Source organism: Pecten maximus, unplaced genomic scaffold, assembly GCF_902652985.1.
Source record: "Pecten maximus unplaced genomic scaffold, xPecMax1.1, whole genome shotgun sequence".
In the NCBI taxonomy this organism is placed as follows: Eukaryota; Metazoa; Mollusca; class Bivalvia; order Pectinida; family Pectinidae; genus Pecten; species Pecten maximus.
The window spans coordinates 1,733-28,011 of record NW_022982807.1 but is presented as its reverse complement, the minus strand read 5'-3'; the positions used below and the strand labels follow the sequence as shown (position 1 = coordinate 28,011).

General features: G+C 36.9%; 1 protein-coding gene across 1 annotated transcript; it reads right to left on the bottom strand.

The window, feature by feature from the left end:
- Positions 1 to 20,070: 20,070 nt before the first annotated feature.
- On the bottom strand, positions 20,071 to 22,428 carry LOC117320973 (histone deacetylase 6-like; the record flags this gene model as incomplete). The annotated part of the gene is made up of 4 exons (XM_033875459.1): positions 20,071 to 20,106; positions 20,678 to 20,806; positions 21,579 to 21,731; positions 22,001 to 22,428. Coding segments are annotated over 4 exons (746 nt in total), but the record flags the coding sequence as incomplete, so codon positions are not given.
- Positions 22,429 to 26,279: the final 3,851 nt, after the last annotated feature.

Sequence of the window (26,279 nt, the reverse complement as noted above, 5' to 3'; positions counted from 1 at the left end):
GGTAAAAGTGGTGGTGTCTTAAGACAGTTTTTATCTGTATGGATAAAAATGGTGATGTCTTATGATAGTTTTTATCTGTATGGGTAAAAGTGGTGGTGTCTTATGACAGTTTTTATCTGTATGGGTAAAAGTGGTGGTGTCTTATGACAGTTTTTATCTGTATGGATAAAAGTGGTGGTGTCTTATGACAGTTTTTATCTGTACTGGTAAAAGTGGTGGTGTCTTATGACAGTTTTTATCTGTATGGGTAAAAGTGGTGGTGTCTTATGACAGTTTTTATCTGTATGGATAAAAGTGATGGTGTCTTAAGACAGTTTTTATCTGTACTGGTAAAAGTGGTGGTGTCTTATGACAGTTTTTATCTGTATGGGTAAAAGTGGTGGTGTCTTATGACAGTTTTTATCTGTATGGATAAAAGTGGTGGTGTTTTAAGACAGTTTTTATCTGTACTGGTAAAAGTGGTGGTGTCTTATGACAGTTTTTATCTGTATGGGTAAAAGTGGTGGTGTCTTATGACAGTTTTTATCTGTATGGATAAAAGTGGTGGTGTCTTAAGACAGTTTTTATCTGTATGGATAAAAGTGGTGGTGTCTTAAGACAGTTTTTATCTGTATGGATAAAAGTGGTGGTGTCTTAAGACAGTTTTTATCTGTATGGATAAAAGTGGTGGTGTCTTAAGACAGTTTTTATCTGTATGGGTAAAAGTGGTGGTGTCTTAAGACAGTTTTTATCTGTATGGATAAAAGTGGTGGTGTCTTATGATAGTTTTTATCTGTACTGGTAAAAGTGGTGGTGTCTTAAGACAGTTTTTATCTGTACTGGTAAAAGTGGTGGTGTCTTATGACAGTTTTTACCTGTACTGGTAAAAGTGGTGGTGTCTTAAGACAGTTTTTATCTGTATGGATAAAAGTGGTGGTGTCTTAATTAAAACAGTTTTTATCTGTATGGATAAAAGTGGTGGTGTCTTATGATAGTTTTTATCTGTATGGGTAAAAGTGGTGGTGTCTTATGACAGTTTTTATCTGTATGGGTAAAAGTGGTGGTGTCTTATGACAGTTTTTATCTGTATGGATAAAAGTGGTGGTGTCTTAAGACAGTTTTTATCTGTACTGGTAAAAGTGGTGGTGTCTTATGACAGTTTTTATCTGTATGGGTAAAAGTGGTGGTGTCTTAAGACAGTTTTTATCTGTATGGGTAAAAGTGGTGGTGTCTTAAGACAGTTTTTATCTGTATGGGTAAGAGTGGTGGTGTCTTATGACAGTTTTTATCTGTATGGGTAAAAGTGGTGGTGTCTTATGACAGTTTTTATCTGTATGGATAAAAGTGATGGTGTCTTAAGACAGTTTTTATCTGTACTGGTAAAAGTGGTGGTGTCTTATGACAGTTTTTATCTGTATGGGTAAAAGTGGTGGTGTCTTATGACAGTTTTTATCTGTATGGATAAAAGTGGTGGTGTTTTAAGACAGTTTTTATCTGTACTGGTAAAAGTGGTGGTGTCTTATGACAGTTTTTATCTGTATGGGTAAAAGTGGTGGTGTCTTATGACAGTTTTTATCTGTATGGATAAAAGTGGTGGTGTCTTAAGACAGTTTTTATCTGTATGGGTAAAAGTGGTGGTGTCTTATGACAGTTTTTATCTGTATGGGTAAAAGTGGTGGTGTCTTATGACAGTTTTTATCTGTATGGATAAAAATGGTGGTGTCTTATGATAGTTTTTATCTGTATGGGTAAAAGTGGTGGTGTCTTATGACAGTTTTTACCTGTATGGATAAAGTGGTGGTGTCTTAATTAAAACATTTTTTATCTGTATGGATAAAAGTGGTGGTGTCTTATGACAGTTTTTATCTGTATGGGTAAAAGTGGTGGTGTCTTAAGACAGTTTTTATCTGTATGGATAAAAATGGTGGTGTCTTATGATAGTTTTTATCTGTATGGGTAAAAGTGGTGGTGTCTTATGACAGTTTTTACCTGTATGGATAAAAGTGGTGGTGTCTTAATTAAAACATTTTTTATCTGTATGGATAAAAGTGGTGGTGTCTTATGACAGTTTTTATCTGTATGGGTAAAAGTGGTGGTGTCTTAAGACAGTTTTTATCTGTATGGATAAAAATGGTGATGTCTTATGATAGTTTTTATCTGTATGGGTAAAAGTGGTGGTGTCTTATGACAGTTTTTATCTGTATGGGTAAAAGTGGTGGTGTCTTATGACAGTTTTTATCTGTATGGATAAAAGTGGTGGTGTCTTATGACAGTTTTTATCTGTACTGGTAAAAGTGGTGGTGTCTTATGACAGTTTTTATCTGTATGGGTAAAAGTGGTGGTGTCTTATGACAGTTTTTATCTGTATGGATAAAAGTGATGGTGTCTTAAGACAGTTTTTATCTGTACTGGTAAAAGTGGTGGTGTCTTATGACAGTTTTTATCTGTATGGGTAAAAGTGGTGGTGTCTTATGACAGTTTTTATCTGTATGGGTAAAAGTGGTGGTGTTTTTAAGACAGTTTTTATCTGTACTGGTAAAAGTGGTGGTGTCTTATGACAGTTTTTATCTGTATGGGTAAAAGTGGTGGTGTCTTATGACAGTTTTTATCTGTATGGATAAAAGTGGTGGTGTCTTAAGACAGTTTTTATCTGTATGGATAAAAGTGGTGGTGTCTTAAGACAGTTTTTATCTGTATGGATAAAAGTGGTGGTGTCTTAAGACAGTTTTTATCTGTATGGATAAAAGTGGTGGTGTCTTAAGACAGTTTTTATCTGTATGGGTAAAAGTGGTGGTGTCTTAAGACAGTTTTTATCTGTATGGATAAAAGTGGTGGTGTCTTATGATAGTTTTTATCTGTACTGGTAAAAGTGGTGGTGTCTTATGACAGTTTTTATCTGTACTGGTAAAAGTGGTGGTATCTTATGACAGTTTTTATCTGTACTGGTAAAAGTGGTGGTGTCTTAAGACAATTTATATATGTATGGGTAAAAGTGGTGGTGTCTTATGACAGTTTTTATCTGTACTGGTAAAAGTGGTGGTGTCTTATGACAGTTTTTATCTGTATGGATAAAAGTGGTGGTGTCTTAAGACAGTTTTTATCTGTATGGGTAAAGGTGGTGGTGTCTTAAGACAGTTTTTATCTGTACTAGAAAAAGTGGTGGTGTCTTAAGACAGTTTTTATCTGTATGGATAAAAGTGGTGGTGTCTTAAGACAGTTTTTATCTGTATGGGTAAAAGTGGTGGTGTCTTAAGACAGTTTTTATCTGTATGGATAAAAGTGGTGGTGTCTTATGATAGTTTTTATCTGTATGGGTAAAAGTGGTGGTGTCTTAAGACAGTTTTTATCTGTACTGGTAAAAGTGGTGGTGTCTTAAGACAGTTTTTATCTGTATGGATAAAAGTGGTGGTGTCTTATGATAGTTTTTATCTGTATGGGTAAAAGTGGTGGTGTCTTAAGACAGTTTTTATCTTTATGGGTAAAAGTGGTGGTGTCTTATGACAGTTTTTATCTGTATGGATAAAAGTGGTGGTGTCTTAAGACAGTTTTTATCTGTATGGATAAAAGTGGTGGTGTCTTAAGACAGTTTTTATCTGTATGGATAAAAGTGGCGGTGTCTTAAGACAATTTTTATCTGTATGGGTAAAAGTGGTGGTGTCTTAAGACAGTTTTTATCTGTACTGGTAAAAGTGGTGGTGTCTTAAGACAGTTTTTATCTGTACTGGTAAAAGTGGTGGTGTCTTATGACAGTTTTTATCTGTACTGGTAAAAGTGGTGGTGTCTTATGACAGTTTTTATCTGTACTTGTAAAAGTGGTGGTGTCTTAAGACAATTTATATCTGTATGAGTAAAAGTGATGGTGTCTTATGACAGTTTTTATCTGTACTGGTAAAAGTGGTGGTGTCTTATGACAGTTTTTATCTGTATGGATAAAAGTGGTGGTGTCTTAAGACAGTTTTTATCTGTATGGGTAAAGGTGGTGGTGTCTTAAGACAGTTTTTATCTGTACTGGTAAAAGTGGTGGTGTCTTATGACAGTGTTTATCTGTATGGATAAAAGTGGTGGTGTCTTAAGACAGTTTTTATCTGTACTGGTAAAAGTGGTGGTGTCTTATGACAGTTTTTATCTGTACTGGTAAAAGTGGTGGTGTCTTATGACAGTTTTTATCTGTACTGGTAAAAGTGGTGGTGTCTTATGACAGTTTTTTATCTGTACTGGTAAAAGTGGTGGTGTCTTAAGACAGTTTATATCTGTATGGGTAAAAGTGGTGGTGTCTTATGACAGTTTTTATCTGTATGGGTAAAAGTGGTGGTGTCTTAAGACAGTTTTTATCTGTATGGATAAAAGTGGCGGTGTCTTAAGACAGTTTTTATCTGTATGGGTAAAAGTGGTGGTGTCTTAAGACAGTTTTTATCTGTACTGGTAAAAGTGGTGGTGTCTTAAGACAGTTTTTATCTGTACTGGTAAAAGTGGTGGTGTCTTATGACAGTTTTTATCTGTACTGGTAAAAGTGGTGGTGTCTTATGACAGTTTTTATCTGTACTGGTAAAAGTGGTGGTGTCTTAAGACAATTTATATCTGTATGAGTAAAAGTGGTGGTGTCTTATGACAGTTTTTATCTGTACTGGTAAAAGTGGTGGTGTCTTATGACAGTTTTTATCTGTATGGATCAAAGTGGTGGTGTCTTAAGACAGTTTTTATCTGTATGGGTAAAGGTGGTGGTGTCTTAAGACAGTTTTTATCTGTACTGGTAAAAGTGGTGGTGTCTTATGACAGTGTTTATCTGTATGGATAAAAGTGGTGGTGTCTTAAGACAGTTTTTATCTGTACTGGTAAAAGTGGTGGTGTCTTATGACAGTTTTTATCTGTACTGGTAAAAGTGGTGGTGTCTTATGACAGTTTTTATCTGTACTGGTAAAAGTGGTGGTGTCTTATGACAGTTTTTATCTGTACTGGTAAAAGTGGTGGTGTCTTAAGACAGTTTATATCTGTATGGGTAAAAGTGGTGGTGTCTTATGACAGTTTTTATCTGTATGGGTAAAAGTGGTGGTGTCTTAAGACAGTTTTTATCTGTATGGGTAAAGGTGGTGGTGTCTTAATTAAGACAGTTTTTATCTGTATGGGTAAAAGTGGTGGTGTCTTATGACAGTTTTTATCTGTATGGATAAAAGTGGTGGTGTCTTAAGACAGTTTTTATCTGTATGAGTAAAAGTGGTGGTGTCTTATGACAGTTTTTATCTGTACTGGTAAAAGTGGTGGTGTCTGAAGACAGTTTTTATCTGTATGGGTAAAGATGGTGGTGTCTTATGACAGTTTTTATCTGTATGGATAAAAGTGGTGGTGTCTTATGACAGTTTTTATCTGTATGGATAAAAGTGGTGGTGTCTTATGACAGTTTTTATCTGTACTGGTAAAAGTAGTGGTGTCTTATGACAGTTTTTATCTGTATGGGTAAAAGTGGTGGTGTCTTATGACAGTTTTTATCTGTATGGGTAAAAGTGGTGGTGTCTTAAGACAGTTTTTATCTGTATGGGTAAAAGTGGTGGTGTCTTAAGACAGTTTTTATCTGTATGGGTAAAAGTGGTGGTGTCTTAAGACAGTTTTTATCTGTACTGGTAAAGGTGCTGGTGTCTTATGACAGTTTTTATCTGTATGGATAAAAGTGGTGGTGTCTTAAGACAGTTTTTATCTGTATGGGTAAAGGTGGTGGTGTCTTAAGACAGTTTTTATCTGTACTAGAAAAAGTGGTGGTGTCTTAAGACAGTTTTTATCTGTATGGATAAAAGTGGTGGTGTCTTAAGACAGTTTTTATCTGTATGGGTAAAAGTGGTGGTGTCTTAAGACAGTTTTTATCTGTATGGATAAAAGTGGTGGTGTCTTATGATAGTTTTTATCTGTATGGATAAAAGTGGTGGTGTCTTAAGACAGTTTTTATCTGTACTGGTAAAAGTGGTGGTGTCTTAAGACAGTTTTTATCTGTATGGATAAAAGTGGTGGTGTCTTATGATAGTTTTTATCTGTATGGGTAAAAGTGGTGGTGTCTTAAGACAGTTTTTATCTTTATGGGTAAAAGTGGTGGTGTCTTATGACAGTTTTTATCTGTATGGATAAAAGTGGTGGTGTCTTAAGACAGTTTTTATCTGTATGGATAAAAGTGGTGGTGTCTTAAGACAGTTTTTATCTGTATGGATAAAAGTGGCAGTGTCTTAAGACAATTTTTATCTGTATGGGTAAAAGTGGTGGTGTCTTAAGACAGTTTTTATCTGTACTGGTAAAAGTGGTGGTGTCTTAAGACAGTTTTTATCTGTACTGGTAAAAGTGGTGGTGTCTTATGACAGTTTTTATCTGTACTGGTAAAAGTGGTGGTGTCTTATGACAGTTTTTATCTGTACTTGTAAAAGTGGTGGTGTCTTAAGACAATTTATATCTGTATGAGTAAAAGTGATGGTGTCTTATGACAGTTTTTATCTGTACTGGTAAAAGTGGTGGTGTCTTATGACAGTTTTTATCTGTATGGATAAAAGTGGTGGTGTCTTAAGACAGTTTTTATCTGTATGGGTAAAGGTGGTGGTGTCTTAAGACAGTTTTTATCTGTACTGGTAAAAGTGGTGGTGTCTTATGACAGTGTTTATCTGTATGGATAAAAGTGGTGGTGTCTTAAGACAGTTTTTATCTGTACTGGTAAAAGTGGTGGTGTCTTATGACAGTTTTTATCTGTACTGGTAAAAGTGGTGGTGTCTTATGACAGTTTTTATCTGTACTGGTAAAAGTGGTGGTGTCTTATGACAGTTTTTTATCTGTACTGGTAAAAGTGGTGGTGTCTTAAGACAGTTTATATCTGTATGGGTAAAAGTGGTGGTGTCTTATGACAGTTTTTATCTGTATGGGTAAAAGTGGTGGTGTCTTAAGACAGTTTTTATCTGTATGGATAAAAGTGGCGGTGTCTTAAGACAGTTTTTATCTGTATGGGTAAAAGTGGTGGTGTCTTAAGACAGTTTTTATCTGTACTGGTAAAAGTGGTGGTGTCTTAAGACAGTTTTTATCTGTACTGGTAAAAGTGGTGGTGTCTTATGACAGTTTTTATCTGTACTGGTAAAAGTGGTGGTGTCTTATGACAGTTTTTATCTGTACTGGTAAAAGTGGTGGTGTCTTAAGACAATTTATATCTGTATGAGTAAAAGTGGTGGTGTCTTATGACAGTTTTTATCTGTACTGGTAAAAGTGGTGGTGTCTTATGACAGTTTTTATCTGTATGGATCAAAGTGGTGGTGTCTTAAGACAGTTTTTATCTGTATGGGTAAAGGTGGTGGTGTCTTAAGACAGTTTTTATCTGTACTGGTAAAAGTGGTGGTGTCTTATGACAGTGTTTATCTGTATGGATAAAAGTGGTGGTGTCTTAAGACAGTTTTTATCTGTACTGGTAAAAGTGGTGGTGTCTTATGACAGTTTTTATCTGTACTGGTAAAAGTGGTGGTGTCTTATGACAGTTTTTATCTGTACTGGTAAAAGTGGTGGTGTCTTATGACAGTTTTTATCTGTACTGGTAAAAGTGGTGGTGTCTTAAGACAGTTTATATCTGTATGGGTAAAAGTGGTGGTGTCTTATGACAGTTTTTATCTGTATGGGTAAAAGTGGTGGTGTCTTAAGACAGTTTTTATCTGTATGGGTAAAGGTGGTGGTGTCTTAATTAAGACAGTTTTTATCTGTATGGGTAAAAGTGGTGGTGTCTTAAGACAGTTTTTATCTGTATGGATAAAAGTGGTGGTGTCTTATGATAGTTTTCATCTGTATGGATAAAAGTGGTGGTGTCTTAAGACAGTTTTTATCGGTATGGGTAAAAGTGGTGGTGTCTTATGACAGTTTTTATCTGTACTGGTAAAAGTGGTGGTGTCTTAATTAAGACAATTTTTATCTGTATGGGTAAAGGTGGTGGTGTCTTAATTAAGACAGTTTTTATCTGTATGGGTAAAAGTGGTGGTGTCTTATGACAGTTTTTATCTGTATGGATAAAAGTGGTGGTGTCTTAAGACAGTTTTTATCTGTATGAGTAAAAGTGGTGGTGTCTTATGACAGTTTTTATCTGTACTGGTAAAAGTGGTGGTGTCTGAAGACAGTTTTTATCTGTATGGGTAAAGATGGTGGTGTCTTATGACAGTTTTTATCTGTATGGATAAAAGTGGTGGTGTCTTATGACAGTTTTTATCTGTATGGATAAAAGTGGTGGTGTCTTATGACAGTTTTTATCTGTACTGGTAAAAGTAGTGGTGTCTTATGACAGTTTTTATCTGTATGGGTAAAAGTGGTGGTGTCTGAAGACAGTTTTTATCTGTATGGGTAAAAGTGGTGGTGTCTTAAGACAGTTTTTATCTGTATGGGTAAAAGTGGTGGTGTCTTAAGACAGTTTTTATCTGTATGGGTAAAAGTGGTGGTGTCTTAAGACAGTTTTTATCTGTACTGGTAAAGGTGCTGGTGTCTTATGATAGTTTTTATCTGTATGGATAAAAGTGGTGGTGTCTTAAGACAATTTATATCTGTACTGGTAAAAGTGGTGGTGTCTTAAGACAGTTTTTATCTGTACTGGTAAAAGTGGTGGTGTCTTAAGACAATTTATATCTGTATGGGTAAAGGTGGTGGTGTCTTATGACAGTTTTTATCTGTACTGGTAAAAGTGGTGGTGTCTTAAGACAGTTTTTATCTGTACTGGTAAAAGTGGTGGTGTCTTAAGACAGTTTTTATCTGTACTGGTAAAAGTGGTGGTGTCTTAAGACAGTTTTTATCTGTATGGGTAAAAGTGGTGGTGTCTTATGACAGTTTTTATCTGTATGGGTATAACTATAAGTGGTGGTTGTTCAGGTTTTCCTGTCCTTATAAGAGTGAAATTATCTGTATGGGTATAACTATAAGTGGTGGTTGTTCAGGTTTTCTTGTCCTTATAAGAGTGATATTATCTGCCAAATCCAGGTTGTTCTATTGTTAAAGGCTTTCAGAGTCTGACCAAGATATCAAAATACTAACTCAGAGCTGCCAAAAACGCCAAAAAAAAACCTTGATATCGTCCACCTCTGGCTGGGACAACAGTGATATCCAAACAATATAAAGAAGTTAACATGACAGATCTATACCCTGGACAATTCTTTTGTCAGGAAGAGACAGTTTATTGGCACTAGACATTATTAAATCTCATTGAATAACATTGGTAAGGAATTGTACAAATAACTTAAACAAAGCCTTCTTTGCTCTCCAAATCTCCAGGGTTAGACATAAGACCTACAATACAGAACGGCAGCAGTGATCTGGTAACTATCATCTGCACAATTCCACATACAGTGATGATGGTTCTTACCGCAAAGCAGCGCTGATCAGCATTCCGTGAAATTTAAACATTGTTATAGACCACAGTAAAGCTTACATTCCCTATAAATTCTTGACAATATTCCATGAATAACAAACTAATTTTACAAATAGAGACTTAGTGATTTAGTACTGCATGAAATATTCAGTAGTGCCTGTTCAAGTTTATTGGTACCATACATTACCTAGCAGATAATATTTCAATGGTATGATTAACTTCATCTTACACATTCCAATCCTTCATTCCTGATTATCATTAGCAGCATTTGAAAACAGACAATTTCAATGCGATCGGCATGAATACAGACCTAGCCTGAAAGCAGAAGATCTCCAGATTTAAAGGACTCACATAACTAAATAATTTACTATATGTTATTACTAGTGACCTCATCCCTTTATTCGCTCGTTTGAAGTTCAAATGATGTGAAATTTATATCAAATTCTACCATGTTTGCTATGCAACGCCAGTTTTAATTGGTTTAAAACAATGCATTATTTTCCAATAATACTCGCTCGTGAGTCAAGGCTGTTACATTATCTTATGTATCTAATATTCACCCTGAAGTATTATGGTTACTGTAGCCGAGTGGGCTAATGGGTTAGTCTTAATTTGCTTATTTTTTATCACGACGCGAGATAGAATCCTACGAAGGCCGCTTTTTTTCATCTTTTTTTATTTTAAAAAATCAATGCCATATGATAGATGTTCTTGATTGTAGTACTGTAGTGCCCGTAAAGAAATAGAGGATATCTAACAGTGTTTTCAGTAATACCAAATATATTTCACGAGTGGGGCTAATATTTTGATATTTTTCACGAGTGCGCAGCACGAGTGAAAAATATCTAAATATTAGCCACACGAGTGAAATATATTTGGTATTACTGAAGACACTGTTAGATATTCTGTTTATTACATTTTTTATCAACGAAAAACCTACCCCGTATGCTAACTAGGCCTACAGCGATAATTTGTAAACAAAAAATGTAGTTCCCCCTGTCCAGGTGCTGAGATATATGTCGGGCTTTCTGATTGGTCAATTATTTTGGTATTTTCTAATCATTCATTTGATTGGTCAAATCAGCAAAAGTGATATTTTTCACTAGTGATAAATATGAAGAAAAATATCACTTTTATAGAATGAATAATTTTTGATATTTCACTGGTAAAAATGTAATAAATGTATATTTTTTCAACAAAATAATGCAAGGTTTTCCCGGGGGTTCTTTGCCGTTTTCTATTAGAAAGAGGTACTAGATCTCAGAACTAAACAGTACATGGTAGAACAGAAATAATCAACTTTGACTCGTGTATTGTTGCAGGATATACAACTCGGACTTGGATATTTTGCAATTTTAATTAATAACTCAGGCCTGTGGCCTTTGTTATTAATTTAATTGCAAAATATCCTCGTCCTCGTTGTATATCCTGCAACAATACACAAATCATCGTTAATTATTTCTTAATTAAAGTTTGAAGTTTTTTCTATCGGATAGCCTTCACAAACTGGAGAATTTTTGTTAGAAATTACTTATAAATTTAATTGTTTTATTTCTGAAAATATTACAACCACTTTTAAGGAGTTTTAAGGATAAGATACATAAGTTTAAGGAAAGCAGAATTTAACTGAGCCACACCTCCAGGTTGAAAGAAAACAATTGGCACAGGAGATGGTTATTTAAATCATAACTATATAATCAAAATGTCTGGCTATTCTGGATAAAACCACAGCTTATTCACTATTAATCCAAGGCCATAAAATGGAGATTTCCTCAACACATCATAAGATCATAAGATACTGATGTCTAAGATTCCCTATGGGCCATCAACATACAATACCAATTAATTTCAATTTTCTTCTATTTGATTATTAGTTTTGCGTATTTGCAAATGTAATTGGCAATCAATTTGACCATTCAACCAGTTCCAAGACAGCTTTGCTTTGATCCAATAAATGGAATAAACATGTTCACTAATTGTCTAAATTCTTTAAGCTCAGGATAATTTTTTTAAAACATCTTTACAGATAGTGATGGAAGCAATGAAATATACATCATCTGATATTATTCAAATGAACAAATATGGAATACCAATTTATTCTGTGGAACAAGGGAGATAACTCACATGGTATCATGAAGATATTTTTTATGTACAGTATTACATTACATTTATGTACAAATTAATACCATGTCACTAAAAATTTCAAAATTTGAAGAAAAGTATCATAGATTCTACATTCAGTTTGCTGAGTGCATCATTTTGAGGACCCAATATTGGAAATAAGCTATTAACCAGCTTTCATGGGCCATCCTTGGTGAAATTTAAACTGTGATCATACAATGTTTGGAACCCTGTAAAATTTGTGTAAAACTGTAATAATATAATACTTGGTACCCTGTAAAATCTGTGTAAAATTGTGATAATCCAAATAATAGCTGATATTTTTTATAAATTTTGAATATGTACTCAATGTGTAACACATTGTTGTATTGTTATTCGTGTACCATGCTCTTTTGCCTAAATAAACATTATCATTTAATTTGATAACTTACCGTGTGTACTAAAAAATTTAACAGAACAGGCAATCCTCATTCTATGAAAACATTATTTAATGTTAGGAATTTTAAGTTTTATATCATTCATTTAAGTTTCAAAAAGTAGTATGCTTTAATTAGTTTACTAATTTCCTTTAAAACATTCGAAAATTTTAGATGATCAGATATACACAAGATTTACTAGCTTCATTGAAGAAAATAATAGTAAAGACAGATAAAAAGTTTCCAGTCTTCCAATTTCACCAGTGTAATACATTTCTCATCAAAATGAAGACATACAGTATCACTTTTTTCCAATGTGTGATACTAGCCCAAAACAATATTAGATTGTACTATTCTGAAATACATTGTATCATGTAAAACAATTATAGATCTCAGAACAATGTCGCCAGAGAATCTTACATTGCTCACCCCTACATCACATCTAGACATTAGAATGGCCAATATGTTTTCGAGCAGATGTGATTATTTCATAACTGACATTTACTTCATTATCAGCTACTTTTTACGAGTTTTTTTACCGAACAGACCACCTCACTTATCAAGTTATTTTAGCATCATTTGATGTTTAAGGTTCATTCATTTATTACTTATTTATTCAACATTTTGTATCTATGTGATACCGACTACACCACGCGAAAACATTATACTTATTTTCTACTTCATGATTTGTGATATTGAAATTCTGTGAATGTAGACATAGCAAATACAAATCATCTTTCCCTAATCATTGCTGAATTGTACTGTACTGGCCCACATGTAATATAAAAGGATGCAGGCAGCAATCACAATATAACATCAGAGAGACATCTTTAACAAGAGTCCTATGGGCGGACAACATATGCCCTTTGAATACCATGTACTGTTATATACTATATTGCTTAAGCATTGATGTCATATTTTTTTAGTTTCATCGGGGTATGAAACAAATTTTGTTTGCAAACTTCTGTAAGAATCCGCTACACGGATTCATACAGAAGTTTGCAAACAAAATTTGTTTCATTCCCCGATGAAACTGAAAAATAATTGACATCAACGCTTATAATTAATTTTTGAAAATGATTTTCTAATTTAAAACATTTTTATGTACAATTTTACTGGTTTTAAATTGGATTCTTTTACTCAAATCAATACGCAACATCAATTGTCGTATTGTGACGTCATATTTTTCGCACCATTCTCAGAATTTCTTTCATAGAAGAATGAAAAGAATTTTTCGACCAATCACATTTGAGTATTTACCATGAAAACAAAGAAAAATTAATTATATTGAAATAATACAGTGGACCCTCGATAATCTGAACACCTTCGTTCCCAGTCCAAACCGTCCGGATTACGAGTTTTCCGGATTGCCGAATTTCGTCTACCAGGTCAAAAAAAAAATTGTCGTACACGTAAGAGTTATCTCCCTTGATTATATACAATCCGGGACGTTTCATAAACACGTCTAATTGTCAGACATTTTAACAATAAATATACTTATGTTTCTGATATGATTCTTGTTTTGTTTTGTAGAAAGTAAAAAATTAACTATGTTCTTAAAAGAACATGTAAAGTGAAAGTTGTTTTATTCATAGCGGGCATATGTGACCTACAAACAACACACATCTGTCACGTCCCGGAGGTTCACAATCAAGTAGAAATTACAAACGTTAGATACCTTAAATAAAAGACCCGGATTTTACAACTTACCGTCCGTCCATGATTTTTTATGATTTGTACGTACCAGAAACCCCAAGCTATCTATTTAAAAGTACGCGACACCAGCGAGAACTACCCAAGATGTCCGATAATTATTAAACCCGTATTCACGTAACAATGTGACGCTTAGTTAAGTATCAGACGACTATTGACTAATTTGTGTGTAATCAACCCAGTTCTTGTGATCACTGCTTAATACGTAAATGTGTATGTAATTAATAACATGCATCTTTCAATGAGTCGTCGTTTCACGTAACGGTGTTACAAAGCCGATATCCGTGTTTACCCAATACAAGTGTTAATGATGTTAATAACCGATCATAACGTTACGGAAACCGTTCCCGTGCATTTCCGTCCGGACTGTGAGTTTTCCGGACTATCGGCGTCCGGATTATCGCGGGTCCACTGTATTTGCATAATTACCTTCAAAGTGGATAGCTGGCATGTTATAAATCAAAATTCAATTTTCTAACAGTTTGAGGAAAATAAGTGATCAAAAGTCTCCAACTCATTATACACAACTTGATGTCATAATTATAAAAGTCTCCAACTCATTATACACAACTTGATGTCATAATTATAAAAGCATACTGGTAGAGAAGTCACGCAGAAGGACATTTCTCAGGATTCTGTCTTGTATTTCAAGTGCTAGATATAAACAACTAGCAAAAACTTCTGCTGAAACGCAATCCCAGTTTCAAAGAAATCAGTAAAAAAAGTGTCGACCACACAAGTGGTATACTGTCTTTGGTAACTGTCTGCCTGGTAATGTCGACCACACAAGTGGTATACTGTCTTTGGTAACTGTCTGCCTGGTAATGTCGATCACACAAGTGGTATACTGTCTTTGGTAACTGTCTGCCTGGTCATATGTCGACCACACAAGTGGTATACTGTCTTTGGTAACTGTCTGCCTGGTCATATGTCGACCACACAAGTGGTATACTGTCTTTGGTAACTCTCTGCCTGGTAATGTCGATCACACAAGTGGTATACTGTCTTTGGTAACTGTCTGCCTGGTCATATGTCGACCACACAAGTGGTATACTGTCTTTGGTAACTGTCTGCCTGGTAATGTCGACCACACAGGTGGTATACTGTCTTTGGTAACTGTCTGCCTGGTCATATGTCGACCACACAAGTGGTATACTGTCTTTGGTAACTGTCTGCCTGGTCATATGTCGACCACACAAGTGGTATACTGTCTTTGGTAACTCTCTGCCTGGTAATGTCGATCACACAAGTGGTATACTGTCTTTGGTAACTGTCTGCCTGGTAATGTCGACCACACAAGTGGTATACTGTCTTTGGTAACTGTCTGCCTGGTCATATGTCGACCACACAAGTGGTATACTGTCTTTGGTAACTGTCTGCCTGGTAATGTCGGCCACACAAGTGGTATACTGTCTTTGGTAACTGTCTGCCTGGTAATGTCGACCACACAAGTGGTATACTGTCTTTGGTAACTGTCTGCCTGGTAATGTCGACCACACAAGTGGTATACTGTCTTTGGTAACTGTCTGCCTGGTAATGTCGATCACACAAGTGGTATACTGTCTTTGGTAACTGTCTGCCTGGTCATATGTCGACCACACAAGTGGTATACTGTCTTTGGTAACTGTCTGCCTGGTCATATGTCGACCACACAAGTGGTATACTGTCTTTGGTAACTCTCTGCCTGGTAATGTCGATCACACAAGTGGTATACTGTCTTTGGTAACTGTCTGCCTGGTCATATGTCGACCACACAAGTGGTATACTGTCTTTGGTAACTGTCTGCCTGGTAATGTCGACCACACAGGTGGTATACTGTCTTTGGTAACTGTCTGCCTGGTCATATGTCGACCACACAAGTGGTATACTGTCTTTGGTAACTGTCTGCCTGGTCATATGTCGACCACACAAGTGGTATACTGTCTTTGGTAACTCTCTGCCTGGTAATGTCGATCACACAAGTGGTATACTGTCTTTGGTAACTGTCTGCCTGGTAATGTCGACCACACAAGTGGTATACTGTCTTTGGTAACTGTCTGCCTGGTCATATGTCGACCACACAAGTGGTATACTGTCTTTGGTAACTGTCTGCCTGGTAATGTCGGCCACACAAGTGGTATACTGTCTTTGGTAACTGTCTGCCTGGTCATATGTCGACCACACAAGTGGTATACTGTCTTTGGTAACTGTCTGCCTGTCATATGTCGACCACACAGGTGGTATACTGTCTTTGGTAACTGTCTGCCTGGTCATGTCAACCACACAAGTGGTATACTGTCTTTGATAACTGTCTGCCTGGTCATATGTCGACCACACAAGTGGTATACTGTCTTAGGTAACTGTCTGCCTGGTCATGTCAACCACACAAGTGGTATACTGTCTTTGGTAACTGTCTGCCTGGTCATATGTCGACCACACAAGTGGTATACTGTCTTTGGTAACTGTCTGCCTGGTCATATGTCGACCACACAAGTGGTATACTGTCTTAGGTAACTGTCTGCCTGGTCATGTCGGCCACACAAGTGGTATACTGTCTTTGGTAACTGTCTGCCTGGTCATGTCAACCACACAAGTGGTATACTGTCTTTGGTAACTGTCTGCCTGGTCATATGTCGACCACACAAGTTTAATGTTGTCTTTGGTAACTGTCTGCCTGGTCATGTCGACCACACAAGTGGTATACTGTCTTTGGTAACTGTCTGCCTGGTAATGTCGGCCACACAAGTGGTATACTGTCTTTGGTAACTGTCTGCCTGGTCATATGTCGACCACACAAGTGGTATACTGTCTTTGGTAACTGTCTGCCTGGTCATATGTCGACCACACAAGTGGTATACTGTCTTTGGTAACTGTCTGCCTGGTCATATGTCGACCACACAAGTGGTATACTGTCTTTGGTAACTGTCTGCCTGGTCATATGTCGACCACACAGGTGGTATACTGTCTTTGGTAACTGTCTGCCTGGTCATGTCGGCCACACAAGTGGTATACTGTCTTTGGTAACTGTCTGCCTGGTCATATGTCGACCACACAAGTGGTATACTGTCTTAGGTAACTGTCTGCCTGGTCATGTCAACCACACAAGTGGTATACTGTCTTTGGTAACTGTCTGCCTGGTCATGTCAACCACACAAGTGGTATACTGTCTTTGGTAACTGTCTGCCTGGTCATATGTCGACCACACAAGTTTAATGTTGTCTTTGGTAACTGTCTGCCTGGTCATATGTCGACCACACAAGTGGTATACTGTCTTTGGTAACTGTCTGCCTGGTCATATGTCGACCACACAAGTTTAATGTTGTCTTTGGTAACTGTCTGCCTGGTCATGTCGACCACACAAGTGGTATACTGTCTTTGGTAACTGTCTGCCTGGTAATGTCGGCCACACAAGTGGTATACTGTCTTTGGTAACTGTCTGCCTGGTAATGTCGACCACACAGGTGGTATACTGTCTTTGGTAACTGTCTGCCTGGTCATATGTCGACCACACAAGTGGTATACTGTCTTTGGTAACTGTCTGCCTGGTCATATGTCGACCACACAAGTGGTATACTGTCTTTGGTAACTGTCTGCCTGGTCATATGTCGACCACACAAGTGGTATACTGTCTTTGGTAACTGTCTGCCTGGTCATATGTCGACCACACAGGTGGTATACTGTCTTATAAGGTAACTGTCTGCCTGGTAATGTCGACCACACAAGTGGTATACTGTCTTTGGTAACTGTCTGCCTGGTAATGTCGACCACACAAGTGGTATACTGTCTTTGGTAACTGTCTGCCTGGTAATGTCGGCCACACAAGTGGTATACTGTCTTTGGTAACTGTCTGCCTGGTAATGTCGACCACACAAGTGGTATACTGTCTTTGGTAACTGTCTGCCTGGTCATATGTCGACCACACAAGTGGTATATACTGTTTAATTGGTAACTGTCTGCATGGTATAATGTCAACCACACAAGTTTAATGTTGTCTTTGGTAACTGCCTGCCTGGTAATTGAGCTGTCAGCCATCGCCAAAAGGTATAAAGGAAAATGTTGATTTCAGACAGACCAAATATTGCCAATTCAGCCATTAGTGTTGCAATCTGACCAAAATGCTTACAAGGCAATTGTCATGTAAAGGATACCTATATCTTCTCCAATGTAATTATTCTGTCAGAGCTATGACCAATGTAAAACCACTCCGACATGGTCAAAACTATACCAAAACATATAATAGGAGTTGATATTCACAGACGATCTAAATTGCTGATCCAATTGTGAGAAATGATGGGTCAATTTTATACTATAGGAGAATGCTGTCTTCCTACATTACGTAACAAACTGCCGGATATAAATCACAGCCTAGTGTCTAGAAAGTACAAATATAGCTATACTACCCTCCATCATGTCCTGGTCACGCTCCTTTTGCTTCATTCTTTATCTTGTCAGTTTTAATGAAATCAAGCATATCCATACAGATACTAAACTGATGGACATATATTACCATGTATTTCTCTGTATAGATATCATACATGGTGATATGACACATTTTGATTGGATAATCTAATCACCAGTAAAGGATCACTCTTACACACAGAAGTAATCAAGATAATTGAGGTAGGATTTGATGATGCAATACATGCTAAGTAAATCAGATCACAGACTAAGATTAGATAATCGAAGTTCAACATAAAAAACCTGGTTGTGTTGTTTTGCATGGCCAAGACGGAGTGACAATATAAACTTTGTATCAGCGTCTCCCATCATTTTCCGCATTATGGCTGTGTATAGCCCTGGTAAACACTAGCCGCGATATACCGTTCGGATAGAGAAAATCTTCTCTTTAGCTCGATGGGTTGAGTGTATAATTAAGATTTATGTAAGCCAGAGGTCCCAGGTTTGATCCCTGGCTGAGGCAGTGATTTAAATTTATTAATCATGTGCTCTGTTATAGAAACTTTGAAACCAGGAGAAAATTGCAAAATGGCCAAACCTGACACTATCTCATTTATCTAAATTTATCTCAATGCTCCATATGATGGGTTGAATCAATAAAATAATTTAGTTTAGCGGTCAATCTTTGCGTGGGAGAATGTTGACATTTTGGAATACAGGCATTGCAAACAATGTTCTTCTCAAAGCAATTTTCTACAGAGTATAACACAATTTCTATAATGAAAACATGTAGCTTTGTTTGATGTTCAGATTATCATAATTTCAGTGACAACCACAACAAGCAGTGAATTTTTTGAGTTTTTTCTCTCTATAAATTTTGCTTTTAACCAAGGTTCTATTTTCTATTGTACATATTTTTCCTGTCAAAGACATCAAAAGTTCCATATTCTTTAAATGTAGTATATTTTTTTATATGGGAACATGAAATTCAGGGCAGTCAACATCCACTGTTATCACTGCGGACATAACAAACATTCCAGCATGGCTCAAGTGGCTTGGAAATTGAGTATTTAATAAGATTAACCAGGAGTTCAGTTTCGATTTCCAAACTTAAGTCCCTACTATAAAATGTAAGTAATAAGACTAATTTGGACATTGTATCACGATTAGCAGGACCATTTATATAATTTCAATTCCTCCGTCTGAGGGGCGCTAATTACGGCAAATATGGTAATTCACATGTCTGATATGGGAGAATGGATACATGAAAAATTTCTCCTGAACAAAAAATGTTTGTAACCATGGTAATTAAACTGTTTTCATTCCATGGTCCTGTAGTAGAGATTCTATCTAGTCCTATTCTGGTACATATCGTCACTGTATGCCCACACTATCATCGTCACACAATTTATCGCCTATAACTCAAACAAACGGCCAGATTATCTCCTTAATGCTATCTAAATATCAACTAACCTTCCTACAAACCTAGTAAATAACAAACACCTCCGCCATCTTGGTTATGAATCATCTATATATTTTCAGCAGTAATGTACTGTAATATATCACCGCATTTCTATGTAATTATCTGCTTGTCTCCAAGCTCTGCTTGATAATAAAGTGGAAAATTTGATTTTAGTTGTTACAACTTTTTTCTTCGTTTCTTAAGTTTTATTACTTTATTGTTTATGTTAGTATGATAATCTAGAAATCATGATGTCGTAATCATAAACATCACCTTGTATCCAATTTGTAACTGACTACACTGCAAGTAAAGGGTCTTATTATTGCTGCCCCCACTGCATGGTTCAGAAGAGGCGACTAAATTTGGAATCTTATCTTCTCTCTTCTTTCTGCCCCTGTGAGGAAGGCTTTGGGTACTGTCCTCTGGCCAAGACATTGCGTACCAGTCTCTAAAAGTTGTAATTGCTACTCTTGCTTATCGCATAGCATTGTGGGATTGGTTTGCAGTATAATGTGACTGGGTGGGGGTGTCCTGCAGGTGTCTTCCGCATTATACTTCAGTGAGGTATGTAGCACCGTAAAGTTGACATCAATTCAGTGCTATCACAAGACAAACACGAACATACTACAGCCTCACAAAACACACCTACCTCATCACATGCACGCATCTCGCACACAGGCGAGGCCATTCTTAAATGAACATAGCCGTTGATATGATATGTTAAACAATAGTAAACCAAACTTAAAATGTTGGATAATAAAGCTGAACATATGGTTTAATCAGTTTGTCCAAAAACTGAAAATCCCAAAAAACATTTTTTTGGGACAAACAGGATTTGTTTATACATTTAGGGTCTATTTTTTAGGTTTTGCTATTGTGACCATAGTCAGTTTTCTATCAGTACATGTGAGACAGTACTGGTCTTGATCTAATCTTAGATCACAGAATTGTCAGTCGTATACCAACAACTCCCACATGGTGATCAGTTTTAGAAGATGACTCTTGACCTTGAACTTACTCTGAAACGGCAAGGTTGGTGGGGGATGACAAGTCCCCACTAACGATATATTTCTTTAAAAAAGATGGACGGCAGACAACACGCCATGATAACAGCTGTTCTGGTCGTCCATGACCACGGCTAATAAGTCCGTCTGGAAGTGCCATGACTCTTGGATCAAACAACCTCGGGAATAACCTCTAACCTCGGGAATAACCTCTAACCTCGGGAATAACCTCTAACCTCAATAATACATGTCTCACCTGATTGTCGATGTAGTTATCACATCCGTAACACCAGACAGAAAGGTCAGAGAAACTTAAGGTCATCAGGTGCTGTTCCATAGCCCCATGGATTACCATGTGTTCGTTGACGTATCTGCTACAGAACACCTGAAATAGTAGACATAATGTAACAATTTGAGGATATTAGTCAATAAACTAAGACTCGCGGATCTGCAAACCTAGACAATCATATTTCTAGTAAATGCCCTGAGAAATAAAACCAAAATTCTAAAAATCTGAAAATCTTGATTTCTGGGAATGCACCTGAAAGCAAATTTAATCCAAGACTTCGCGAATCCAGAAAATATGAGTGATATGAAAATATGAATGAAGCATGAACAAAACTAAAAAATTATCAAATATTTTTATAAATGGATAAGAATCTAAGAACTTAAACCAAGATACCATGAATCTTAATCTAGACTCATTTCCAGAAATCTGGAAACCATCAATTCTGGGGAGGTGTTTAATCCAAGACTTCTTAAATATGAGAAATATATTTCTGATAAAGACAGAGTTATTCTTACTTATCATATCACCTGAGCCTTTTATGATGCCTAACACATCTCTGTTACTCTGGAAATTTATCAGAAATGAAAGTGTTTCATTTAGATTTTACATTATGAGTTAATGATTTATTTAAACAATAGACATGCTCAGATCAGACTCTACATTATGAGTTAATGATTTATTTAAACAATAGACATGCTCAGATCAGACTCTACATTACCAGTTAATGATTTATTTAAACAATAGACATGCTCAGATCAGACTCTACATTACCAGTTAATGATTTATTTAAACTATTGACATGCTCAGATCAGACTCTACATTACCAGTTAATGACAGACAGCAATCCACTTGATACTTAAAACTTTACCTTGTAACAGACGAGGCACACCCAGTTCTCCCCCAGATTACCACAGTCCAAGCACGGCGCCCCAGTGTCCAGGACCCTTTGTGGTAGGGACTGTACAGTGTCTAGATGGGGACACCAGGTCAGGGGCTGTATTGCGTACATTTGCTGGTGACCCTATTGTTTAAGATAAAGTAAAATATATCAACTTATACAAAAATAAATGTGAGTTCGCTGATTTCTTTGAATAAGTGCTTAAACTGATATTACTTTAAAACAATATTTGGGATTTCTTATTTTTTATTGTTTTCCTTTTGATATATTTCTTCTCAAATTCCGGGCCTTTTATCACCCCTTTAATGATATGTAGGTAGAACATTGTACATGAAAAAAGAAAATGAAGGATGGAAACTGTTCTATGCAAGAAGTGGGATACAAATACACACCATATCTTCCAGAGCTTGTACCACATTGAGCCGATCCAGCACAGAGTTATTAGCCCCACCTACTGCACCCATGTTTTCATCAACAGAAGTTCCTGCTCCTCCGGCCCCTCCCATGGCTCCTCCGGCCCCTCCCATGGCTCCTCCGGCCCCTCCCATGGCTCCTCCATCCCCTCCCATGGCTCCTCCATCCCCTTGGACATTCGTGTCATCCCCCAGCTCTTTGGTCTTGGTAGTGAGTGTGGTGTTTGATGTAGGAGTGGTTTCCATCTTGAGCTGTTTGGTCTCCACTTTGGGTTTGGCCTCTACATTAATAGGATCTGTCTCCACAATGGATGTGGCTTGTTCCGTTACACACGATTCTGGTTGATTGGTTGATTTAGGTTCCTCACCAACTTGGCCATTTCCGTCATACACTGTTGAAGATATTTCTATTTATCAGTACATAACACTACAATAGTAAGATTCTGAATCAGCAGGCAGCATCTAACCAGAAAGTAACAACTCTAAAGTACCCAGTGTCCAACCAGTAGGTTACGACTACAAAGAATGCAGCGTCTACACAGTAGGTATAACGTCTACACAGTAGGTATAACGTCTATATAACGTCTACACGGTAGGTATGATGTCTACACAGTAGGTATAATGTCTACACAGTAGGTATAATGTCTACACAGTAGGTATAACGTCTACACAGTAGGTATAACATCTACACAGTAGGTATAATGTCTACACCGTAGGTATAATGTCTACACGTCTACACAGTAGGTATAACATCTATACAGTAGGTATAACGTCTACACGGTAGGTATAATGTCTACACAGTAGGTATAACGTCTACACATTTGGTATAACATCTACACGGTAGGTATAATGTCTACACAGAAGGTATAACGTCTACACAATAGGTATAATGTCTACACAGTAGCTATAACGTCTACACAGTAGCTATAACGTCTACACAGTAGGTATCACGTCTACACAGTAGGTATAATGTCTACACAGTAGGTAACAACTACACAGTAGGTATAACGTCTACACAGTAGGTATAATGTCTACACAGTAGGTATAATGTCTACACAGTAGGTATAACGTCTACACAGTAGGTATAACGTCTACACAGTAGGTATAACGTCTACACAGTAGGTATAATGTCTACACAGTAGGTATAACGTCTACACAGTAGGTATAACATCTACACAGTAGGTATAACGTCTACACAGTAGGTATAACGTCTACACGGTAGGTATAATGTCTACACAGAAGGTATAATGTCTACACAATAGGTATAATGTCTACACAGTAGCTATAACGTCTACACAGTAGGTATCACGTCTACACAGTAGGTATAATGTCTACACAGTAGGTAACAACTACACAGTAGGTATAACGTCTACACAGTAGGTATAATGTCTACACAGTAGGTATAACGTCTACACAGTAGGTATAACATCTACACAGTAGGTATAACGTCTACACAGTAGGTATAATGTCTACACAGTAGGTATAACGTCTACACAGTAGGTATAATGTCTACACAGTAGGTATAACGTCTACACGGTAGGTATAATGTCTACACAGTAAGTATAATGTCTACACAGTAGGTATAACGTCTACACAGTAGGTATAATATCTACATAGTAGGTATAATATCTACACAGTAGGTATAATATCTACACAGTAGGTATAATATCTACACAGTAGGTACAACGTCTACACAGTAGGTAACAACTACACGGTAGGTACAACGTCTACACAGTAGGTATAATGTCTACACAGTAAGTATAACGTCTACACAGTAGGTATAACGTCTACACAGTAGGTATAACGTCTACACAGTAGGTATAATGTCTACACAGTAGGTATAATGTCTACACAGTAGGTATAACGTCTACACAGTAGGTATAATGTCTACACAGTAGGTATAACGTCTACACAGTAGGTATAACGTCTACACAGTAGGTATAACGTCTACACAGTAGGTATAACGTCTACACAGTAGGTATAATGTCTACACAGTAGGTATAATGTCTACACGGTAGGTATAATGTCTACACAGTAAGTAGAATGTCTACACAGTAGGTATAATGTCTACACAGTAGGTATAATGTCTACACAGTAGGTATAACGTCTACACAGTAGGTATAATGTCTACACGGTAGGTATAATGTCTACACAGTAGGTATAACATCTACACAGTAGGTATAATGTCTACACAGTAGGTATAATGTCTACACGGTAGGTATAATGTCTACACAGTAGGTATAATGTCTACACAGTAGGTATAACGTCTACACGGTAGGTATAACGTCTACACAGTAGGTATAATGTCTACACAGTAGGTATAATGTCTACACAGTAGGTATAACATCTACACAGTAGGTATAACGTCTACACAGTAGGTATAACGTCTACACAGTAGGTATAATGTCTACACAGTAAGTATTACGTCTACACAGTAGGTATAATGTCTACACAGTAGGTATAACGTCTACACTGTACGTATAACATCTACACAGTAGGTATAATGTCTACACAGTAGGTATAATGTCTACACAGTAGGTATAACGTCTACACAGTAGGTATAATGTCTACACAGTAGGTATAACGTCTACACAGTAGGTATAACGTCTACACAGTAGGTATAACATCTACACAGTAGATATAACATCTACACAGTAGGTATAATGTCTACACAGTAGGTATAATGTCTACACAGTAGGTATAACGTCTACACAGTAGGTATAATGTCTACACAGTAGGTATAACGTCTACACAGTAGGTATAACGTCTACACAGTAGGTATAATGTCTACACAGTAGGTATAATGTCTACACAGTAGATATAACATCTACACAGTAGGTATAACGTCTACACAGTAGGTATAACGTCTACACAGTAGGTATAACGTCTACACAGTAGGTATAACGTCTACACAGTAGGTATAATGTCTACACAGTAGGTATAATGTCTACACAGTAGGTATAACGTCTACACAGTAGGTATAACGTCTACACAGTAGGTATAACGTCTACACAGTAGGTATAATGTCTACACAGTAGGTATAATGTCTACACAGTAGGTATAACGTCTACACAGTAGGTATAATGTCTACACAGTAGGTATAATGTCTACACAGTAGATATAACATCTACACAGTAGGTATAACGTCTACACAGTAGGTATAACGTCTACACAGTAGATATAACATCTACACAGTAGGTATAACGTCTACACAGTAGGTATAACGTCTACACAGTAGGTATAATGTCTACACAGTAGGTATAACGTCTACACAGTAGGTATAATGTCTACACAGTAGGTATAATGTCTACACAGTAGGTATAATGTCTACATAGTAGGTATAATGTCTACACAGTAGGTATAATGTCTACACAGTAGGTATAATGTCTACACAGTAGGTATAACGTCTACACAGTAGGTATAATGTCTACACAGTAGGTATAACGTCTACACAGTAGGTATAACGTCTACACATGTACAGTAGGTATAATGTCTACACAGTAGGTATAATGTCTACACAGTAGGTATAACGTCTACACAGTAGGTATAACGTCTACACAGTATAGGTATAACGTCTACACGGTAGGTATAATGTCTATACAGTAGGTATAACGTCTACACAGTAGGTATAACGTCTACACATGTACAGTAGGTATAATGTCTACACAGTAGGTATAATGTCTACACAGTAGGTATAACGTCTACACAGTAGTTTTAATGTCTATACAGTAGGTATAACGTCTACACAGTAGGTATAACGTCTACACAGTAGGTATGGAATGAAGTGCAGTAAGGAGGCGATAACGGAGTTATCGTTCCTTGCGGAACGGAATGTAGACACGGCTACTTCGGCCTATTTTGCCGCATATAGTCGCGATTTGAGCGCAGAGAAAACGGCTCGATACATTTTGATAAAACTTTCTACACTTGTAAAACTCGGTGTGATCTAGGTCCTGGCTTATCCGGTATATCTGGGGAAAATCTAGTTATCGAGATATTTTGGGTCAAACACGCCAAAATCGACACTTTGACTGCTGGTTTCTGTTTAACTTAAACTGGGGAATTCAATCTTAAAGCAGACAAACTGAAACTCCAAATGTAGCAAGTAGAGGTAATTCCGAAGAAAAGGCCGTGTTTGGTTTTTCGATATCTGTCATAGAACGGCCACAATAGGGCTTTAAAAATGGGTAGTATTTTGGCGAGGTCTCATGGAAACCAGAGGAGGATTCCGGATGTTACGTCACGAGGGACGTCACAA